General features: G+C 36.1%; 1 protein-coding gene across 7 annotated transcripts in view; it reads right to left on the bottom strand.

Moving 5' to 3' along the window:
* Positions 1 to 23,152, bottom strand: part of LOC147481831 (alpha-taxilin-like protein) — a 28,871-nt gene extending 5,719 nt beyond the window's left edge. Inside the window, exons 1-12 of one of the 7 annotated variants that reach the window (XM_086580923.1) lie at positions 22,869 to 23,152; positions 22,717 to 22,785; positions 21,737 to 21,783; positions 19,705 to 19,813; positions 16,998 to 17,065; positions 13,038 to 13,115; positions 11,564 to 11,628; positions 3,364 to 3,430; positions 3,074 to 3,256; positions 883 to 939; positions 653 to 748; positions 209 to 452 (exon numbers count right to left, since the gene is read on the bottom strand). In XM_086580923.1, coding sequence (XP_086437049.1) covers positions 318 to 452; positions 653 to 748; positions 883 to 939; positions 3,074 to 3,256; positions 3,364 to 3,430; positions 11,564 to 11,628; positions 13,038 to 13,115; positions 16,998 to 17,065; positions 19,705 to 19,813; positions 21,737 to 21,783; positions 22,717 to 22,785; positions 22,869 to 23,082 — 1,188 coding nt within the window. In that variant the 5' untranslated portion in view covers positions 23,083 to 23,152 and the 3' untranslated portion in view covers positions 209 to 317. Of the gene's footprint in view, positions 1 to 208; positions 541 to 652; positions 749 to 882; positions 940 to 3,073; positions 3,257 to 3,363; positions 3,431 to 11,563; positions 11,629 to 13,037; positions 13,116 to 16,997; positions 17,066 to 19,704; positions 19,814 to 21,736; positions 21,784 to 22,716; positions 22,786 to 22,868 lie in introns of those variants that run through there. The other 6 variants (XM_086580924.1, XM_086580925.1, XM_086580920.1 and 3 more) reach the window with 6 other exon arrangements.
* Between the last annotated feature and the right edge of the window lie 205 nt (positions 23,153 to 23,357).

Raw genomic sequence — 23,357 nt, 5'->3', positions numbered from 1 at the left:
TTTCCTTCCGTTGTTGTTATTGTTTTGTTTAATCAATTAAATCTTGAAAAGGGGATTACTATGTAGGCTTTCCACTTGCGCCACCCAAAAGAAACTAGAAGTAAGCTTTTCTCTAAGCTTTTCTCAATTGTTATTGTTATTGCTATTGCTATTGCTATAGTTTCTTTCCATTCAAAGGACTCCACTACCACCAGTCGACAGGTTTATGGAATTTAAAGTATCAAATTACATATTCATTTCAACCTTCTTCACCAAAACAAAGAATAGAAATTAACAAAGACATCAGTTTATAGTCCAGACTCTTCATTTTTTTAAAATTAACAGTAAGCAATGGGTGCAGCAAAGAAATTCCAACTTCCAAGTATACAAAGGAAGGCAAATAAAAGTAGCAATAGGTGCACTTGTAGGCAAACATGGAAATCATTCCTCAACGACAAGCATGTTAAGATGCCCTAATATCAGAAATAGATTTCAATAAGTTTGCTACAGCATTTGGAAAAATCGGGTCACAAAGAAGGCTGTAGCTTGCAATGAAAGAGACTACACAAAGGCAAGCAGAATTCATTGTTGGCAATATGCATAGGAGATCATGTTATTGAAGTGCAAACAGGAGTACTACTGATACAGAGATGAATATGCACGCCGAACTTACCTCATCGACAAGTTCTATGAGTGTAACATCTGACTTCTCACATTTGCCTTTCAAGAAAGCATTCTCCTTTTTGAGTTCCTTGGTTGATTTGGCCATCTAGTTTATGTATATGTATAACAAAGTCAAATAGCTTTCTATTAGTTCACGGTCACATGCAAGAAATGCACAAAACATGTTAAAAGAGTATGAACAAAATATACATAAATGCTCGATGAAAATTAAAAACATACCTTCTCAATCTCTTGCTTAAATGTCTCAAAGACATCATTGCTTTTTATCAATGCCTCCTGCAGACATACTTTGCATGTGACTCGTTCAACTATAATCAATAGATACAGCAATCTAAAACTGAAGAAGATTATGTTATAATGTACACATTAACTTCCATTTTGCTCCAAAAGTCTGAGCAGACAGATAGAGAAACAACAATGTATAACAGGCCACAGGTCTAAGGAGAGGCATGCACAGGCATAAAAACTCCATGGGGAAATCAGGCACTTCACAACACCCCCTTAGCGGGACTAGAAACTTAAACCCGAGGAAACCATAGGATCTTACGCTCTGGTACCTCACGCAGTTCAGGATCACTCAACTCTGAAAGCCCGAGCCTCACCAAGGTATATTATCAAAAAGGCCCCAAGGTCAAGTTAGGAGCATAGTGGCATACACAGACCACCCTACACCTGACAACTTTTGTGATTACAAGAACTAACAACTATAACGCACTAAGCTTCTATACCTTAGTTCTACAGACCACCCTACACCTGACAACTTTTGTGATAACAAGAACTAACAACTATAACGCACTAAGCTTCTATACCTTAGTTCTGATTGAAGATATAATCTAACAATCTTAGAAAACATGATATCAAAAATTCAAAAGGCATGATACTATGCATATAGGACAAAGTAATCCAGAGAAAACAAAATATTAAGAATAGATAAGATAAAAGAGCTGAAAAGACACGTCTTAAGCCAAACAAATGCCCTGAACCCATTGGCAATTGAGTTTTGACCAACAAAGCAATTTCATTCACCTGGTATAACTTTTTCCTTTTTCTCTTTTCTCGAAAAAAAAAAGATGATAATAAAAAATAGTGTGGTGGTGAAAATATATGAAGGTGTTACAGTGTCAAAATCTGAAATTTATAAAATTTAAGGAACCCCAAAACCGAGATTTCCTCCAATATTTTGAAATTTTCAATGAAATTTTGAGAAATTCCACATGCAACACACAGATTTCCTTCATTGGCCATCGTCTTTAACCCATCCACCAAGATTTACCTAGGTCTTTAACCATTTTCACTTTGTTTCTTGACTTCTCTGATTTTAATAACACCTTTTTATTAGATAAAGGGTCAAGAGAAGGAGACGAAAGTATAGGCAAAAAAGATAATGAATCTCAATAAAAGGTCCATGAGATGACATGTAAACATTCGACAGATTATAGACATGACACTTGGATTTCAAAACCACACTTTTCATTGACAGCCACACAGACAGAAAGCAGCAGTGTTTGGAAAAAAAAAGGATTGAGGGCTTACACCTCAAGGCGCGCCTCAGAGCGTAAAGACCAAACTTTGCATCGAGGCTATACCATCACAGGTAGTACATATGACTTATGCCTTGATGCTATAGTATTGAGGGTTAATGAGGCTATACCTCACTGCTAAAATAATCTCGCGTCCTCAAGAACACCTAACATTTTTTCTTTCATCTTTTTGTTTGATTTCTTACTTTGACACTCCGCATCTCCCTCAACATAAAAAACAACCCTCAAAGTCCTTTTAGGGTCTCCAATCACTCTATATGTAGCCCCATACTTTACACACAAGGGAAAACCTATAGCCTCAATAGCGTCTTAGTTTGTTTTAATTCTATTATTCATATGACAAGTTAAATCTCATCTTTTTTCTCAAGGATTTTGCTGTTTTTTCCCTTCCTTTTTAGACATTGAGGCTAAACCGCTTAAGCCACAATCCTCTTTGAGACTCGCCTTAAGCCTCTAAAAGGCTTGGCCCCTCGGGATGCTATTATGCCTTTTTTTTTTTAAAAACACTGAGCAGACGACAAGTTTGGTTTATATACATAATGGAGAAACAAAAAGAGAGATGGAGGAGGAGAGGGAGTAATTGCAGAAGAATCTTGAATGAAGAAGATCCTGGGGAATCTTGGAAAATACCTTGGGTAATCTTTGGTAGGGGGACTAGCGACGGGTATTCAGGTCAAGTCATAGACCTCTTTAGAACTCCCAACCTTTCCTCAAAATATCGAGAGAACTCTTCAAGACTAACATGTTTTGTTATTTTTCATACTAGTCCATATTTTGCGAACACCCTGTTTCGACCTTTGGATTTTCCGAGAAATGTATGTCACGAGATCTATCCAATTTATGAACTATAAATGCAAAATGGAAAATACCTGGAATTGCTGAAACTTTTCTCCATCAGCAGCTAACTGTAACCGTAGAGTCTTTTCAGTTGCTAATAGCTGCGACACTTGCTCGGCATACAGTTTCATTTGGGACTGTTCCTGTTTCAACTTTTCTTCATGTTGCTGAACTTTTAGATCAGCAAGCTGAAGTTCGAGAGTCTTTTGCTTTAACTACATATTCAAGATTCAAACAACAAGAAACGTAAACAACACTTTGAAAATAGACGTATACAAAATCAAGCAAGAACAAGGACTAGCATGAAAAACTTTTTTAGTACCTTTTGAGTAAACTGTTGTTCAGAAACTGCATATTGATCAGAGAGATGCTTCAACTTGTTTCTTAGCCTGGAGGAGAAATATAGATTCTGAATTAGTTACTAATTAAATATGTATTAGAACTTTGGGGCACAAAGGAACTTTTTATTTTATTTTTTTTATCAGTAAAATTCATTCATCGAGATTTTAAAATTTACAAAGAGTTTACAAGTATTGGTTCTTGTAGCAACATTTTACATGCCACGACAAGTCCCCCAGCCCATTTCAAAACCATTTCACAATACAAGAGTGTTTCAATTACAAAAATAATCATGATAAGTCACCGCTTTGAAACTAGGATTAGCGCATGCCTAATGATGTAATTCCAGCTTGAATTCAAATCCCTTTCCACTTGCTCAAAGACCCTAGTAATTCTCTTTTTCCACAATATCAAAACAATAGCACTAAAGAGATGCTTCCCTATCCACACGGCCTTGCTAGAAAGCGGTTGAGAAATTACCTTTCTACTAAGCGCCTCCTTGACATTAGTCGTTAACCTCCAAAGTTTGTTGAAAGACGCAAGAATAGCTCCCAAACACTCTTTGATAAGGCACATGTGAGGAGAATATGATCCACACTCTCCTCCTCTTACATAGTGAACAAATATTTTGAAGTTCCATGTCTCCCCTATTCATCCTGTTCAAGACATCTATGGTTTTAATTCTCTCCAAGATAGCAAGCCAACAAAAGAAAGCTACCTATTAAACATTATGAGCATCCAACTTAAAACCAACTAGTAATAAGTGGAGAGGCCCAGGAACATCATACTATATTTTTTACGGTTGGGACATCTATCTAATAAGATAGGGTTTTTTTCCCGCTACAAAATAACACACAAATGACTGTCTAGATCATTTTGAGCAAGATCAAACGGCTGCTGAGTGCGGATCAATTATTTTGTGCAAAACTGACATCCACGGGAACGGCTCCCACTTGGTTTTAACGGGCTTTTCTCACACTAAGTCGCAGGTTCGAGTCAGAGCCCAACATCAATTTCATTTTTTTTTTGCACTCTTTTTTTTCATAATTTTGCCCACAAACAAAAAAACACCTCCTGAAACAAAATCCCCAAAACCTTAAATCCCTAATTTCTACTAACTCGACTTTTCCCAATCATGAATTTACAAAGGTTTATCATCAATCTGTACCGGTCTAGGAACCATAGAAGAAGACCATAATGGCGAAAGAATCGGTTATAATTGGTTCTATGATTCAATGGATTCCTTATGCTTGGTCATCTGTTCAATTTAAAGTCGTCAAGCTTTGTTGGTGTGCTTCCATGTGTTCAAAACCTCCTTACGCTCAAATCCAATGTAAGTGGTCTCTTAGTGTTTAGCTCTATATATACTGATAATGTTTTAAAATTTTCAGATATTTGTGTTATATATTATGGTATTTTGATTTTGTATTAGTGATTCATAATGAAGTGGGTTCATTTGATTTACTCTGAAGCAGTAATTTTTGGTAATTTCATAAAAAATAATAATTTAATTATTTTTGGTAATTAACTCAGTTTGTAATTGCTTTGTTTTTTTAGCAGACTGAAAGCGGAGTATCTCATATTGTGCAATATTAGAGGTTTCATTGGATTGAATTCTACATTTCTATTTGTGTATGTTAAACAGTTAAGACAGGAGAAATGGCAAGTGCTATAACCGCGGATCATTTCTAGCACCATCTAAGGCCGCGGGACACTGATAATCCCTGAGATGATCCATAGTGATACATTTAATTGTCAAACGTTGACATCAACAGAAACGGCTCCCATTTGGTTATCACCGACTTTCACGCTCATCAAGTTGCGAGTTCGACCCACAGTAACACAAATATTTATATTTTTGGAAAACTTTTAAATTCGTCTTCTCATTTAATTTTCTCCTTTTCTTTGATTCCCAGGTGTGATTTTTTCAACAGTTGAATCTATCCATACAATCGAAACAGCACAAAACCATGCTTTTCGAGTCGATTTCTGTCTTTGACTCATGCAAGGTAAGTAATTCTGATGTAGAACATTAATTGAGTCCAAGCCCATGGTTCGAGTCCATTAGTTAGTTGGACACATGTCGTGTTCCTATTGGTTTATGCTTTCTAGGTTTACTTTAAATAACGGGCTTGTAGTTAGGGTTGGAGTAGTTGTGTTTATGTGTGATTTGTGATTGAGAGATTCAATAAAAGAGTGATTTTAGGTCTTCTTTAAATTGTGTTCTTTACTGTCAGTTTTCATTTAACTTGATGTTGGATCAAATAAAAAATTATTTTATTTATATTTGTTTTGGGGGTCTAAAAAATTAGCAACGCACTAACGCCAGTGAAATTTGATTTGATGATCAATTTGCTAAGGGTAAACTAGAAACATCGAGTGTTTCATTTGTTTGTATGATCCATAGTTTTTTCAAGTCTATATAATATTAAATTAAGTTTTCTTCGAAGCCATTATTTTTCATACTTTTTAGTTCTGTAACACACCCAATTTGATTGTTTTCTTTTTGCATGCATGGGTTCTAAAATATACACTTTAGTGTACAATTGTATAGGCGACAAATTACATAGGCATTTTTTTAATTGTTGCAAGGATAGACTACTGAGTTAGATGATGGGGATACATTTGCGTACCAGGATGTTAAAGTTAACCAAAGAATCCCCTAACTAATTTGGATGTCACAATGACGACTTTCGCGATACAAGTCATGTCAGATGTCAACTTATGGGATGCAACACAATAGTAACATGTCATTCCACCTTGGTGTTGTCAATTCTTGGTACCATCGTGAGTGTAATTTGTTCTTCATGGTGGCACATGACAAGATTTAGAGACTCTAGCTGACATCACAAAGCTAAAGTATAACAGAAAGATTAGGATTAAATGTGAGCTTTAAAGTCGTACTAGCGTGATATCACTGAAACCAAACAATGAGTTTCGAGTTGTACCATTACTTTTCAATTTAGGAGATTTTATGAGTACTTATGTTTGTTCAAATTTTTAGAGCGACTCTTAGTGTTGGAGTTGTTACACCAGGCCAAGTTACTAATGGAGAAATCTTTTAGGAATATAGGTGTTAATTGGCTAGAGTTTCTATATTTATAATGACTTCATAATGTAGCTTGGATGCATCAGAGTTTGAGTAGGCATTAGACCGGGTAGTTCAAAAGATTGTTCACAATACATACTTAGTCAACAATTATTCAAACCCTACTTAAAGAGGCATTTGAACTACCATGCATTTTGTTGCTTTGAACTATCCTTAGCTTTTTGAGTTTTTGTAGCACTGTTGACTGTTGTGTTTGAAAAGAGACAAAGACTTGAAGTTCATTTGAAGGAATTGAACGTATGGATTAGAGTGGGGAGTTAATCACTTTGGAACCCTTAAAATAATAGCGATTGCCTGGGCCTGGTAGGGTATTCTAATTGATTCCTCGAATACATTGTGAACAGTCTTTTCCCATAACAGGCCTTTGATTCACCCATAATAACATTGATGTATGATTTTAATTTTAATTTTTGTCATATTCTTCAATTCCGCAAGTTTTTCTTTATTTGCTTGGTTATTTATTTCAAGTTCTTATGCATTCCTTAACTTTCAAATTTAATTTGCATTTCAATTAGGTATTCTACAATTTACTACTTCGAGTCTTCGTCCTGCTATTTTGTTAGAGCTCTTTTCAAACCAAATTAAAATTTTCAGGAATAACATTTGGTTCACTTATGCTCTCTTAAACCATCATTTCAGTTGTGACATTCTTTAACTTTATGTATCAATTCGTACAGTCATTGGTCCATGGTGCATTTTTATATATAACTGAGGATAGTAGTGTGCAACCATTTGAAGTTGTTCCAGGACCTCCAAATTAATTTAAAGTTAATACCGAGTGAGATGCAAAGGGGAGAAGGAGATAAATGAGGAGCTCAGTAGAGGAGAGAAAGAGAATATATATATATATTTCCTTTGGTTACAAGAATTAGTCCAAGGTGAAATATTACGTGGACTCTTATTTAATGTTTAATGAGTTGTTTTTTAGCTTCAGAAGTAATTTGTGTTATGTATAAATGTAAAATTATAAATATGAGTAGAGTTGATTTTATGATCTATGAGAATTGTATTGTTTTGATTTTCGGGTTATGACAGGATTTAGGTGTTTAAAATGTTGAAAATACAGAAGAGATTCTGTCGGATTTTATATTTAAAAATAAGATAAAATAATAATGCTTCTAATTCCGGTCTCTCTTCCCTCATTTGTTCTTATTCTCATACGGGTTAAATTAATCAAGGTGTAAGAGATATGTGTAATTAGTTGGTTTGTGAGAAATGAAATGTATAGGATTGTCATAAGCTCACTTTAGTGTATGCATGAAATGATTTTAAAGTGTAAAATTACTAGAAATGGTTATAGCATGAAGATGGTCATTTGGAGAGTTATTTAATCGCAATGTGTCTCGAGTGCCGACTAGCACGGGCATTAACTAGTCATACTATATTGCAAGGCTACCATCATCCCATGTGGGACTATAACAAACATCTCAACACCACCTTAAATGGAGTTGAGTCGACTAGCAAAGTCGGTAAAACCTTTAAGTGATGATACCAGACGTCTGGGGCTCGAACCCCGCCACCATCAAAGAGTTACTGATCTCGTTTAAAAACAGGCTTACCAATCACAAAAAAAAATGGAGTTGAGTCCTATATCTTCTTGTGAGGAAAGTTATGGATTATCTCTTCTTCTCTTAAAATTTTCAAGACAAACTTCTTAGCCATATTTTGGTTGAACGATTTCACCAAGAACTCATTAGTATCCCAAACTCACCTCATCCTATCAATCTCCACAAACTTCTCCACTTCTTAGCAAATGATGGACAAAGAAAGATACACAAGTTTCAATCTCCCTAATCATTCATCCCCTTCCAAATGTCACATTCCACTCCACTTCCGCTACCTTTGCATTTTTGTTATTGGGTCAACGCATACATATTGCCAAATAGGCCCCTCCACTGTGAATCTCATACCTAAATGTCATCTCAAAAGGAAATACTCTAGTGCCAGGTGTAGAAGCAACACCTTTGAAAAACTCATTTCATCCACTAACAATGCCTCTCCAAAGTGTGAACTTGTATAGCTTTGTACGATCTTTTATGATTTACTTGCTCCCTCACCACTTATCCACCACCACCTTTCGCCACAATTGCTCCTCTTCCTACCCCTACCTCCACAACCACATCGACATCATAGCTTTACCATTAGCAAAAGATATTTACACCCCAACCCTCCTTCAAATGGGATACACAATCTATCGCAATTAACAAGGTGCATTTTTCTCTTCTTCCCCACTCCCTCCAAAATATATTATGTAAACTTCTCAGGTTTCTTCACCACCACCCTAGAATATGGAACAAATATAAGTAGTTAGGAATGGTACTCAAAGAGGATTTGACCAAAGTACATCTCCCTCTGACTTTGACTAGGCACTTACGACCTTCTCAAACCTTCCCCAAATTGTTTTCGATCTACTTTTAGCTCCCAAAGGCAATCCCTAATAAGTTGTGGGTAGCGACTCCACCTCACACTCCAAGACATTTGCTATATCCACCAAACTATCCATCCCCATGCCATAAATTTTGGATTTAGACAAATTAATCTTCAATCACAAAATCAACTCAAACCAAGCAAGAAGGTTCTTGGTATTACGAGCATTTTCAACTGTAGCACTAGAAAAGAACATTGTATCCTCCGCAAATTGTAAATGAGAGACGGAGATAGCAGTTTCCCTATTTGTGGCCTTGAACCCATAAGCAAGACTCTCATCAACCAAGGAATTGATCATCGGTACCCAATTACCTATTATGAACAAGAACAGTGAAAGAGGATCACCTTGTCTTCGAACCTCTTTGTCTTAATACCTCTTGAGCTATGAAAGAGATCATGTGGGATACCATTGATAAGAGTTGAAAATCAATCCTTCAAGAAGTAAACCCTAACCTATTTTCTCTATAGTGCTCCAAAGTCCAAACCCATCTTTTCCATCACAAAATCAAGGAAACTCTACAAAACATGATTATATGGCTTCAAGTAGCCCACTTTGAATAACATGCCTCCACCCCCATAATCTTCCTCTTTGCAACCACTAACTCATTTGCAATTAAGCAACAATCAAGATTTTGGCATTTCCCCTCACAAAAACATTTTGAAATTAGAAATAATAATCCCCATTCCACCTTGCCAACACTTTAGTAATAATCTTGTAAATAGACCCAAGAAGACTAATAGGTCTATAGTCCTTAAGAAGCTCGATACCTTTTGATGAAAAACTCGTTCACCACTCTCACTAAATCACCCCTAACAAAATGCCAAAACCTTTTAAAAAAAGCAATAGGGAAACCGTCCAGTCCTAGAGCTTTATCATCCCTAGCTTACCCACCACCAGTCCCCTCACAAAAACATTTTGAAAATTAGAAATAATAATCCCCATTCCACCTTGCCAACACTTTAGTAATAATCTTGTAAATAGACCCAAGAAGACTAATAGGTCTATAGTCCTTAAGAAGCTCGACACCTTCTTTTGATGAAAAACTTGTTCACCACTCTCACTAAATCACCCTTAACAAAATGCCAAAACCTTTTAAAAAAAGCAATAGGAAAACCGTCCAGTCCTAGAGCTTTATCATCCCTAGCTTACCCACCACCAGTCCCCTCACAAAAACATTTTGAAAATTAGAAATAATAATCCCCATTCCACCTTGCCAACACTTTAGTAATAATCTTGTAAATAGACCCAAGAAGACTAATAGGTCTATAGTCCTTAAGAAGCTCGACACCTTCTTTTGATGAAAAACTCATTCACCACTCTCACTAAATCACCCCTAACAAAATGCCAAAACCTTTTAAAAAAAACAATAGGAAAACCGTCCAGTCCTAGAGCTTTATCATCCCTAGCTTACCCACCACCAGTCCCCTCACAAAAACATTTTGAAAATTAGAAATAATAATCCCCATTCCACCTTGCCAACACTTTAGTAATAATCTTGTAAATAGACCCAAGAAGACTAATAGGTCTATAGTCCTTAAGAAGCTCGACACCTTCTTTTGATGAAAAACTCATTCACCACTCTCACTAAATCACCCCTAACAAAATGCCAAAACCTTTTAAAAAAAACAATAGGAAAACCGTCCAGTCCTAGAGCTTTATCATCCCTAGCTTACCCACAGCCTCCTACACTTGTTCTTCAAGTACAGGAGCTTCCAAACTTGCCTTAGCTTAACTTAATATTCTATCGAAATGTAGCTCATCCACCCTTAGTCTACATCTACCTAGTTCGTGGTATAGTTTTTTTATAATACTCCAACACATGGCAATCAATAGTATTACCCTCGTGAAAATATTTAGTATTTTTCCCTCCTTCCTTCACATCACCACCTTTGATTTTTGCCTCCGACAAACCACCCCCAGAAGAATAAAAACAGGACTTACAAGCTCTTTCTTAAGATATATTCTCCTCTTCCTCTCCTCACTAGATAGAGAGCCCATCTCCTTACAATCAAGCCCGGCCACCTCTTCCAACATCATATACTAAGACCATTAATTTCATCTATTCGGAGCTCCACACTTCCAGCATAATTTTTCGTTTAAAATATATTTAAATAGTGCTGAAACATTAGTGGCACTGGATTGGTGGGAATATATTGTCCACCACCATTGAGAAAAATGTTGAATTGTGTTTCTAGATCATGATAACACTGCATATGTGCACACAAATTAGGAGGGGAGAAAAAGTAACCGAAATCAATTAATGTTAACATAAATTGACCTAATCATTGTAAACATCAGTACTATAATTAAAGCAATAGCTAAGTATTCAATGTATTTTTGCAATCCCGTCTGAATGATCCATAAACCAGAAGACATAAGATGTGCACACATGGAAATAACAGGTGCTTTCTATATAGAATTAATTGGCATGTTGCTCACTCACATTTGAATGGGGGCATACAACTGTCTGTGACGATGGGAAGTCGGAGTAAGCTGTTAAGCTTTTTGAAAACCTGGCATTTTATGAGAATAATTTTGAAGGCAAAAGTAAGAAAAGCTTGGTATAGGGCTAAATTTCTTCCTAATTTCACTTCTACACAATTGTTACTAAACCAATATCTCATAGGTACGAAAAGAAGACTTTACATGTCATTGTCCTTGAGTTGTGCTAGGCATTCATCCTTCTGCTCTTCAAGCTTATGGCTTACATCCTAAAACAAATAACGGAAAACAGAAAAAGAAAGGGGGTGATTAGCTACTGTACTCTAAACAAACTGGAATAACCACAAGAAAACACACTGCATCATCTTAGTTATTTATACCAGAAAATACTTGCCAAAGAATATTAGAAGAGGATTAAGGTAAGAGCATAGGATTCAATATAGGCCAGACTAGTCAACCGGTCATAAAATGCCATCACAATCTGATATCAAGCATATGATAAGACAATGAGGAATGGATTGGGATTAGGGACACAAATATCCTTACTCCAAACACACCCAAAATTAGACTACATACATTCAGATGCTGGTACGTATCATCATTTAAAAATAAAAATGTCAGACCACCATAAGATGCATGTCATGTATGGCGTATGTCATGAATGGTCCCAGCAGTGGGTGTGTTTTTCGAAAAAGGAATCTGGGTTCCACAATCCTAACCATGATGAGATATATTCATATATCTGGTTAAGTTCAGAGTACACTTTCCAATAAAAGTTCAGATGAACAATAGAGCTAGGTTAACACCCACCACAATGCTTGTGATAAAATCATTACACGAATGTATAATAGCTTTGTGGTCCTACGTTGTGCATTGCCATATTTTACGACAATAGCTATTGATTGTGCCATTGTCTATTAAGTCCACTCATGACAATTTTCCCAGTCCATTTTGATTGTCCAATGTGTGACTCATTTGGATTAAGTTCTCAAAGAGCAGGGACAAGTTGGGACGCTCAGATATACAATATATGCATGATGATACCAAAGGTCTGGGTTTGAACCCAGCCAGCATTACTGAGTTACTAATCTCATTTAAAACGAGCTTGCTTAACAAAAAAATATTTATTTGTGTCGTTCACATACTCCCACAGTCCCACATTAGGAATGGTATGTCATTATGCGTCCTAGAGACAATCTGAAGGCAGCTCAGCTCGACCACCAGAACGTGGCTTACTAGGATGGTTATGGCACTGATTGTCTAGGTTATTCAAATTTGTTTCACTGATTATGTCTCTTACTCTGTTCAAGCATTCTTATACACTCACGAGGTAAACCTTACAGCCTCAATAAATTCTATGTTTCTTTAAGAAACTTTGTTCATATACCGAGCAAAAAAAAACGAAACTTTGTTCATACGACATGATTGTTTCTTAATTTTCATTTTACTATATTGTTTTAAAAGTTTTTCAATTGTTATTTTCTTATTCTTATTTTATTTTTTTTAAATGAGCCTTGTGCATTGTACACTGAAGCAGTGAAGCTCGCCTCGATCCTCAAGAAGGCATTCTGCCTCGAGGCTTAAAAGAGTTAAACGCCTTTTCAAACATTGAACAGATTGGTTTGAATTACAACAGAATAGATAACCTTCACAAACGTAAAGAACTAATTGTACAGACCTTAATTGCATCATGGAACCTGGTTGCTAGGTCTAATCTCATGTCTTGGCCTTCTGTTGAAACTCTCCTGCACTCATCCTGCGAAAGTAAATAGATGCTATTGCATTACATCTTTATCTTCAACATTGAAAAAGATCATACTGACAATATTATTGTGTAGTTAGGTGTACTTCATCAAACAATATTCTTCAAGAAAACAGTTCCATATATCATTAACATCGAAAGTCAAGTTCACCATTCCCACCCTTGCCACAGTTCTTGTTTAACACATTAGGGCTGCCTAACATTTACCTCTATTAAACGTGAATTTAAACTTCCCTTTTAGGATCTCCACATGCCAGTCATACTTATTGAAAATGAAAACCTCCAGGAAGGGAGATTATAGAAGCGAAGATACAAGAAAACATATATACATAACATATACTTTGTGTTTATATAAATTAAAAATTCAATATTTATCAACTTGATCTACATAATATACAATGCACATATTAAAGGAGGTAATAAGGCATCTGCATGGTACTAATTAATACCAACTATGTTGGCACCCCTTAGACCAGTCTTCCTTTGCCACTCCACCTCTTATTGTCAAAACCCCGTGCAAACCCACTAGGGTAGGCATAAGAGACCTGTAAACCCAATTATAAGATGATGTGATTATTACAATAAGCCTTGCCTCCAGGAGAAAGAATCAATGCAATCTTCACTAAATCAAAGCACTCAGCCTCTATAGACCTTGCCGAACCATTACCCAACCAACTGTTTTAATAAGCTTTCGCCAGTGTTCTAAAAAACGGCCTAGGCAGCCGTCTAGGCGGTGCCTGGCCGAACTGTTTTTGTATGTAATTGTTTTATAAATCGGTGGTCCGATTAGAAGGACCCAGGCGGGTGATTAATCGGCCTAGGCGGCCCAGACGGGACTGGACAGTTTAGAGGGTCCAAAATAAAAAGAAAAAAAAAGACAGACTTAAATGTTACAAGCCCAATTAAATTAAAAAGGCCCACTAGGGCTTACAAAATCAATCGGCAGTCTCTCTTCTCCTCTGATAATTGGGTTCTGAAAAGAAATTTTGGAGAGATTCAAGGAAGAGAAAGAAAGAAAGAGTTGGGGTGCTGAAATCAGATCGATTTGAAGGAAAAATATAGAGTCCAAATTAGATCAGATCTGATGAGATCAAATTGAAATAAGAATTGGGGTGCCAAGAAGAAAGAAAATGAGTGGGAAGAAATTGGAGAGAGTTGGTAAACCGTACCTGGTTTCAACCTCAATTGAAGATGGAAGCAAAAAACAAATATGGGTGATTGAATTGAATTCAAATTCCTTCAAATCAGATCCAGATCTGATCGTTTTTGTGATCCTGTATGCTGGATTTTACATCAATCTGAAATTTTCTACTGGAATACCTCTTGAAATAAGGATTACTCCATCTTATGCATACCGGATTAGAACTTCAGGCATGCATTGATGCATATGAGCTGATGTTAGTTGATTATTTGCAACTAGTCTCTGTGCACGTGCCCTTACCAAAAAAAACCAAAAATTATAACCACACTTCTAGAGAAAGACTATATTACCTTATTACCCCTATTCCAAATTTTAGTGACATCATTTGTATAGATTTTATTTTTAGAGTTTGTAAATTTAAATAAGGACAAAACGGTTTACACATTTACACTATTCCATGTATATAAATAATTAATTAAATAAATAAAACCGCCTGCGTTCCCCTACAGTCCGACTACCGCCTAGCGTTTTTTAGAACATTGGCTTTCGCCGATGCTTTCACCAACACATCAAAAAATGAATTCCCAACAGTAAATATCAGTGACACGTTATTTCAGAAGTGCACATCCACATTATTTGTGATTAACATAGTAGGGAGTAACAAACAAGACATCCCACAATGGGAAACCTTGGCTAACCAAGAACCAAAGGAATGAAAGAAAAGTGTGCAGGAGATTTCTACTATAAAAGAGATCCCGGTCTGAATAATGACGGACTTAAAAGGCACACCCCTTGCTTTCATGTTTCCCGCTAAAATGATACCAAAAACGTTTTTGGTGATGATAATGAGCGCTCATCTCCACCCCTTAAATATTTTTAATTCTTCTCACTATATACATTTTAAATTCATTAAGTCATAAAGATCAAAGTATGAATAACCCTTCAAGGTTTGAATAAAAAGAGTCTTCTTTCAATATGTAAAGTTCCCTTCCTAGTTCCTATTAATAATATAACAATAAAAATAGAGATTACACTGTTCTAGGGTCCAAGTAGCAAGGAAATACTAGACCTCATTCGAGTCTAAGTGCTGAAAACTTCCATGACTTTGTACAGATGTAAAATTCTCCCAAAACTTTCCAAGGTAAAGTAAGAAAGCACCACTTGAATTAACCTCAATAGTTGCAGTGAGTCATTACCTCTTTGGCCCCCTTATTTTATTTTACTTTTTGATCGGTGAAAAAACATAAATTTCATTTCATATCAGTAAAGCGTTACAAAATAACACCAAACCACCCTTTTGAACCTCCTAATGTCACTACCACGATGCTAAAACCTCATATGTACTCATAATACAAATATACAATGATCAAACATTCTAACTAATTCACAAGACTATCCCAATTGCAAAGTATATTGAATATAAACATTTCTAAACCACAATACATCCCATAACAAGTCAACCAACACTTCTTTCATCTCAACAAAAATCATATGTGACTGCCAGTTTACATTCAGAACTCTTCTGATTGGGGTTCTTCCATCGAACCCACATGATAGCCTTTGGTAAACACTCAACGAGGCATTTTCCCATCATATCTGATGGAGATGGAATGGTGTCCCTACCCGAAGCCGCTTTTACAGTGGAAGGTAAGATCCATAGTTTCTTGAAAGTCAAGTAGAAAGCCTCTTGTATTCCTTTAGTTACCAGCATACATTTAAGAAAGATGGTGCCCATCCTCCTCAACATTATTACCTACAGATCACACATTTTGCATCTCCATCCTTTGTCTACTCAAATAGTCTAAAGGTTGTCCACCTCTTAAGGCGTGAATTCACCCCAAATCTTTCAATAAGGAAACTTCTTATCCACTTTGTCTTCTAGTAGCTTTCCTTCAACACACTGCTTTGCAAAAACTGCATCATAAAATATAACCATGACCTCCATATTACTTGTGCCTATTTATTTTCTAGCATCCTCCACTCCAAACCCCTCACCTATTTGATATTTCATAGCTAGTAAAACGCCAAAATCTTCCACCTCTTTTTTCCATAACAAAACATTACAAGCAAAGCCAGTTTCACTTGTTTCTAGGTAGGGTGCTATCTTAGCATCGTTCTTGGATACCAATACATACAAATTGCTAAATAGCTCATACGATGCCTTATCCTAAACCCACATGTCATGCCACCATCCACTGGAAGTACTAATCGAAGAATAATACCATACTGATTACGAGGCACACTGGGCCACCACCTACTCTCCCCCAGTCCACACTTACCTGTGATGACCTTGTACCAGAGTTGATCATGTTCTTCTCCATGCCTCCACAACCATTCTGCAAGAAGAGCCTCATTCATGCGCTCCAAATATATGCACCCAAGCCCTCCTTCCTTCATTGTAAGACAAAGGCGGTCCACTTTACCCAATGGATTTTAGCTCTATCTACACTTCCTCCCAAAATGAACCTTCCAAAGACTATTTCTAATTGCTTGCACACATCTTTGGGAATAGACTATAAGGATATGAAAAAATATAGGAAATAGTTACGGCTTCTTCTTATTAATACAGATTAAGCTTATTCCAATATGTTGTGCTGAATTTATTACAAAGAAGAAAAGCTGAATTTGCAGTGATTATGAAAAGGGAGTATTCACAGAGTGAAAGCCAATTAGGAGAAATGAAAGAACAATCATGGCAAGCAATTATTCGGTAAGTGATTAGTAGGAAGATGTACCATTAACAATTTATTTTGGCGTTGCAACTCCCTGCATAACGATTCAAGCTTATCACGGACAGCAACCGCTGCACCAAATACGAACATTGGCATTAATAATCAAGATATAAAGCATTGAATTGATATTGATCAAGCTTCATCACAATTGATGAAATAAAGAAGCAAAACCAATAACCAGAGTTTTTACAAATGTAGCTAGGACCTTACATAGTTGGTCCAGCTTGCTTTTGGAAAATGAAAACTGAAAAATAAGATACAAGTTTCAAGAACCCATAATTCCCAAATATAGGAGATTGTTTGATTTCCATGATTCCTTCACACAGTGGACATGGCAAATCAAAATATAATTTGTTCTGTTCGAACAAGAAGGAAACGTTTCATGCGATTGTACAACCATACTGTAAACCCAACCAATATTAAGATTAATATCGTGAAGTTTTGTGTCCTCAAGCTTATCCCAAAAGATTTATTAATTACATTATACTTCTTAATAAAAATTATGCACTTTCATCTGCTTAGAAATTGTTCTCCTTTTTCTCTTTTTTGGTAACAAGGAATTGTTCTCCTTAAGTAAGCATAAAACTGATTCCAAAAGGGTGTTAATATTCTCACCACACAACTCGATAAGTTAACCGCCCACATAAAGAAAATACCAAACATACCCCTCTATCTACCACCACCCTCCCACCAGAACCACCTTCTTCCCTCCTTATTTAACAATTTTCCCGTATTGTTTCTAAATGGAGTACAATGATACTCAAATCTTGACTACGTTTTTTTATTCATTTTAGGTCATGATTAACACAAACTACATTTCGTGAACAGTAAAAATCGAATCTTGAAAGGAAGAAAAAAAATTGGCCAAAATCCCTGGCTTGGACTTGGACCAAGATGGCCTAAAACATAATAATAATAATAATAATTACCAAACTGCCCTAATACGCCTATTACATCAATTAGTATGCTACATTTGTAGAGAACACTGTGAATTTGATATAAGTGGTTGCAGTGGATCGCGGTAGTATTTGAGATGTGGGCATATTGGGCATTTTCTTTCCCGGGCGGTGCGCTTATAAAGTTGGGTGGTGAGAATATTAACACCCGATCCAAAATAATAGAGAGAAAAGGTAATCTACATGGTGCAGACTAGCATAATTTGCTACTTGGTCATATTAGAGAAACCAGGTTTAACCATCAATTGTGTGCAAAATATAATATAAACCTTTGAATTAGCATACTTTTTATTTAATAGATAGTCTAGTGAACACCACTTATTATATTTGTAATTTCAATTAACCATTTTTTTTTTTTTTATTAGTAAGTCTGTTTTAAATGAGATCAGTAACTCTTTGATGCTGGCGAGGTTCAAGCCCCAGACCTCTGGTATCATCACCCAAAGGTTTTACCGACTTTGCTAGTCGGCACCTACAAATTAACCATATTGATGTGGGTTAAGACTAAATCCAAACAGAATTCAGTTATTGGCAGTTATTAGTAGTAGTTCGAATTATCTACTATTAGAATGTAGTCTCTAATAGACTGCCAAGTGTCCCTAGTAAGTTATTTCTGTGAATTAGTGTCTGTTATATATAAAGACATTCTCATTGTAATAAATCTTTATGCAATTATCAATAAAATTCCATAAACTTGTATTATCTGTTCTTGATATTTCAAGAGTGTTCTTTGTGGATTCAAGGATAACAATCGAATTGTAAGACATGATCTACAATTCAACCCTTCCGCTATGCCACATATTATCCCATTCGGAAAATATATAGACAAATCATGTACATAAAAAACAATCTATTTGATTCTCAAGATTCTTATGACGCTTGGCGACTTCTACGTCAAAATCCAAGATGAGATTCACCAAACTATGATACAACTACTCTGTGACACAAACTTTCCCTCTCTACCCCAAATGTCCATAGCCATTTCCCTAGTGACGTCATATTCAAGGCATGGATGTTCCGAAGCCCCACGCTTAAATCTTCTTGGGCAAGCAAACCAAATCCTAGATAACAAGATGATACCTATGATGCTCCTCTGTGTCGTCCCACAAAAAACCAGTAATGATCGACTTAATATTGTAAGCAACACTCATGTGCATAGAGAAAGGGGGTATACAATAAACAGGAAGATGAGACAAGGCACTCTGAATGAGCACAAGATGACCCCCCCTTAGACAAATATCTTCCTTTCCAACCACTAAGCTTTCTACCAAACCTCTCAACCACATGATCCCAGATGCCCCAGGAGGTGACCAAGATAGATAGAAGGAAAGCAGTCAGCACCACACTCCAGACCATAGGCTAACTCTTGAGTATCTCTCGCCTCACTCACCGGATACAACAAGCTCTTAGCCAGATTAACACATAAACCCGAGGCCGCTTCAAAAAACCCCAGGAAGACCCTCAGCCACCTAACTTTCTCAATGTCATCTCCTAAACAGTTACTGCATCCCCCCCCCCAATATGATATAATCAACTTTGGTAAACTTTGTCTCTATTACAGATTATAAATGTTCACCTTGTGGGAGGATTCCTTGAAGAAATCAAATCAACTTACAAAATTCATGAAAAGAAAAACAGATTGTTCCAATTACTAATAATATACAACAGTATGAGGTGAGTTCTAGATGTTTATGCCAAAAGGAATCAGTATCTCTTACAGAAGATTATCGACTTTGGAGAGTTCTAGATGTTACCTGAATCTCTCTCGGCAATAACTTGTTGATAACTTAAAGTGAACTGTAAAAACTCTTTCTCTGACTTAAAGCCCCGTTTCACATTTTTACGTTTCACTTCAGATGGCTCCTGAGATATCAAAATTAGCGCAATCAATTCATTAAGCTGAGATAGCCAGTAATATTCTGTTGTTACAATAAAAAAGGACGACCATAAAAAATTGGAAAACATGAAATGCTAATTGAAACGTAAGCAAATAGCTCAACTCAATGAAGAAAAAGAGTATTTTTTTTCTCTTTTACATGGGCGGCGCAACTTGTTGCCTATCGAATATGTGCAAAACTTGAAAATTTCTTCGTCCAAGGGGGGCAGGGGGAAGGGGCTTCTGAATTTTCCTCCCTTGCATTATTACTTTTTTACTTAATTGCAAGGCTCAATATTTCACAAAACAACTTAGAAGCCATGTACTGGACAATGCCAAACCAACTTTCAGGTTAAAAAGCTACGGATAAACCCAAAATTCCCCTACTTCCTTTCTTTTGTAGTTTTTCTTTTCCTTTTTTCTTTTTTGATCAATTAAACAAGACTACACTAATATTGAGGGGGGGGACACAGGGAACAAGAAAGGAAGCCAAAGTTCAAAGGGATTACCCACTCACCAAGGTACTAAGGAAGATAAATCCCCAAGTACAGGACAAGAATCCAACTAAAACCCACCTCGTGCAAAATACATAACTAGAAATCCTTTTCTTTCCTTTGTAAATTGTACTATAGGATATCTCAAAGCATAAATAAATAGGATGAGAAATCCTATAGTACAAGTTACAAAGGAAAGAAAAATATATATATATATATATATATATATATATATATATATATATATATATATATATATATATATATATATATATAACTTCCCTAATTGACTTCCCTCCAAAAAATGTACCTACACAATGAGTTAGGGGCTGATTTTTGGTTGATGTGATCTCCTCAACATGGATATTATCTCGACCAAAAATCAGCTCAGTTGGATATGTCTACTAGCCTTGTCAAAATTTGTGAATAAGTTTGCAATTTATTTAACGGCCCAAAATTTCAGTTTTGTAAAGTAGATTTGCCAAGGCTATACATATCGAAACGAGCTGATTTTTGGTAGGTAAGATGTAGATCCTAACTCATTGTGTAGGTATACTTTTGGATAGGGAAGTCATTTAAGGGTGTCAAGGTAGCCTGACCTATATATATAACTATACTTAACCGAGAAAAAAAAAATACTTTTAACAGGTAACCCACCAAGCAATGAAAATAAATAGCCATTAATCTTTTAAAAAGCTAACTCACAAAGCTACGATAACAAATAACAGGTCCTTTTTTCTTGTTTGCCTACTTCTAACCATATCATTGTATCCCCTTTTCTACTTTTATCATTTTTAAAGGATTCCAAAATTTCGTCTAAATCTCTTTTTTTTTGCGTGGTGTGCTTATTTGAATTTTTAATGCACATTCTTAATGATAACCTCAGGTAGAAGAAAAAAAAATGTTAACCATTGTCCGAAAAATTATAAATAAGTAAATAACTATTGTCATTTGTCTGGGAGTGCAAAGTCTCTTTGGTGTGTCCTAATTGGGTGCTGAACTTGATGTTTTCTTGGAACTTTAGTACTTTCACTTCTCCTAGAAACTGATTATAGTGTCTTCTACCACTTGAGATACTACGGCGTGTATGGCTTAAGTGAAACACATAAGGGAGCATTGGCGACAAAGGAGGACAACTATTATACTCATTAAGGCCTTCTACTATGTTTGGTCACTTTGGTGTAAAGTGTAGGAGTTTAGGAACTACCACATTGAGCATTTTGTAGTTAGACTAGATCGTTTGTTATTTCTAGATATGGGATGAAGTGGTGTATATGGATATAATCTTTCAGTTGGAGTGTTTCTTGTATTTACAGGATTTCTTGAGTCATTTTGCTTTCATTAATATAATCTCCTTTTTACCGAGCACAAAAAATAAATAACTAAATCTGCCAAAGCGCAAGAAAAGAACAGTACCTCCTTAAATGGAATTGAAAATATAACCATTTCTTTCCACATGTTCACTGACCATCAACACGTAAAGGACAATGATAAGTCCAGAACGACCATAAGTGATAAGGTCCCACCTAGGTGCGATAACATGAGCATAGTACAAAGTACCATGAAAAATCATAATATATTGCTAGAGGACCCATAATAAAATTTTATACTGTCGACATAATTGATATTGCAATATTTTCGGTTTGTAAAAAAACACATGCCGACCCCCTCAATCTCCTAACAACACTTTCAAATTATAACAAAGGTCAAGATACATTTGATGTTGACAATATCTGATGGATGGCTTGCTCCTAGTCCTCAAAGTTTATCCAGTTACCTATTGGTCACATGCACCAAGAAAGATGTGCAAATTAAATTATGCAATAGATTCGGACAATCGATAAGTTACATAATCGATGTGAATAAACCTCAATCCTATCCGAGGCTTTATCACCATATGGGGAGGGATATTATGACAAGCCCAAAAGACAAGCGGTGTTGGGCACCCATGGAGAAGAGTTGGGCACTCAGAATCCACATTACAAAAATTCAGCCCATTTGGAGATGTTTTACGGACTAGTGTTGGTAAGGATGATCCACAATGTGCATAACATAGCCACAAAAAATCAGACCTTAACTCTTCTCCATGTGCCCCACAAAAACCGAGTGTCCTTTTATTGTGTCATAAACTCACAATAACCCTCCCTACATATATAGGTCAGGCTACCTGGAGACCCCTAAATGACTATATAACCTCTACTGATATAACCAGCAGCAATTACTTAAACTCCAATATTCTTCCTTTACAGAAAAAAAATAAATAAATAAAATCTCGACGCGCCACGAGCATACCTAATAAGAAGTCACACCTGAATAAAGATTCATAAGAAAGGAAAGACAAAACAAGATATTTCTATCTCTTTTAAAGATGCAAAAAGGAAGTAGTAGGATATTACTGACTAGTTTTTTGGTTTTCAAAATGTCAGGACTCTCTGGTGTAGTTTTTTCCATGAGAATGGCAGTTGCTGCAAAAGGACAAAAAAGGAACAATCAACAGTTATGTAAATATATAAATAAATAAATATCTAGATAATAAATAAACTATTACATGTGTTAACTGCTTCTTCTGGGACCACAGATTCAGTTGAATCAGATAACGTAACAGGAAATGTTCTCAGCTTCTCAACATGAGAAAGTGGTGGCACCTGATTTTCTATTTCAAATGTCGGTGTTTTAGGTGTTGGTTCAGTTGGGCTTTCCACAAATCCATCTGGCAATGAGTCTACTTCTGGTAGTAATTCATTTCCATTTTCGTTTTCCATTTTTTTTTTTTTTTTTTTTTTTTTTTTGAAACCCTAAAAGGAAGTGACGAGGCGGAGGGAGTAATAAATGAAGTGAAGTGAGACAGTTTACTACTTTAGTTTAGTTTCTGCTGAAGATGGACCGGACTGGGACGGTCACAATTCAAGTGGGCCGGATCCAAGGGCCGAGGCCTGTTCTCGTAGTAAGAATTTGCTTCGATGTCAAACATTCTGCTTCGATGTCCTGGTTATCTACTATCTACTATCTACTATCTACTATCAAAGACCATTAATAC

This window comes from Coptis chinensis, chromosome 8, assembly GCF_015680905.1.
Source record: "Coptis chinensis isolate HL-2020 chromosome 8, ASM1568090v1, whole genome shotgun sequence".
Lineage (NCBI taxonomy): Eukaryota > Viridiplantae > Streptophyta > Magnoliopsida > Ranunculales > Ranunculaceae > Coptis > Coptis chinensis.
Note: the sequence above shows the minus strand (reverse complement) of the source record. Positions and strands in the feature narration are given on the sequence as shown.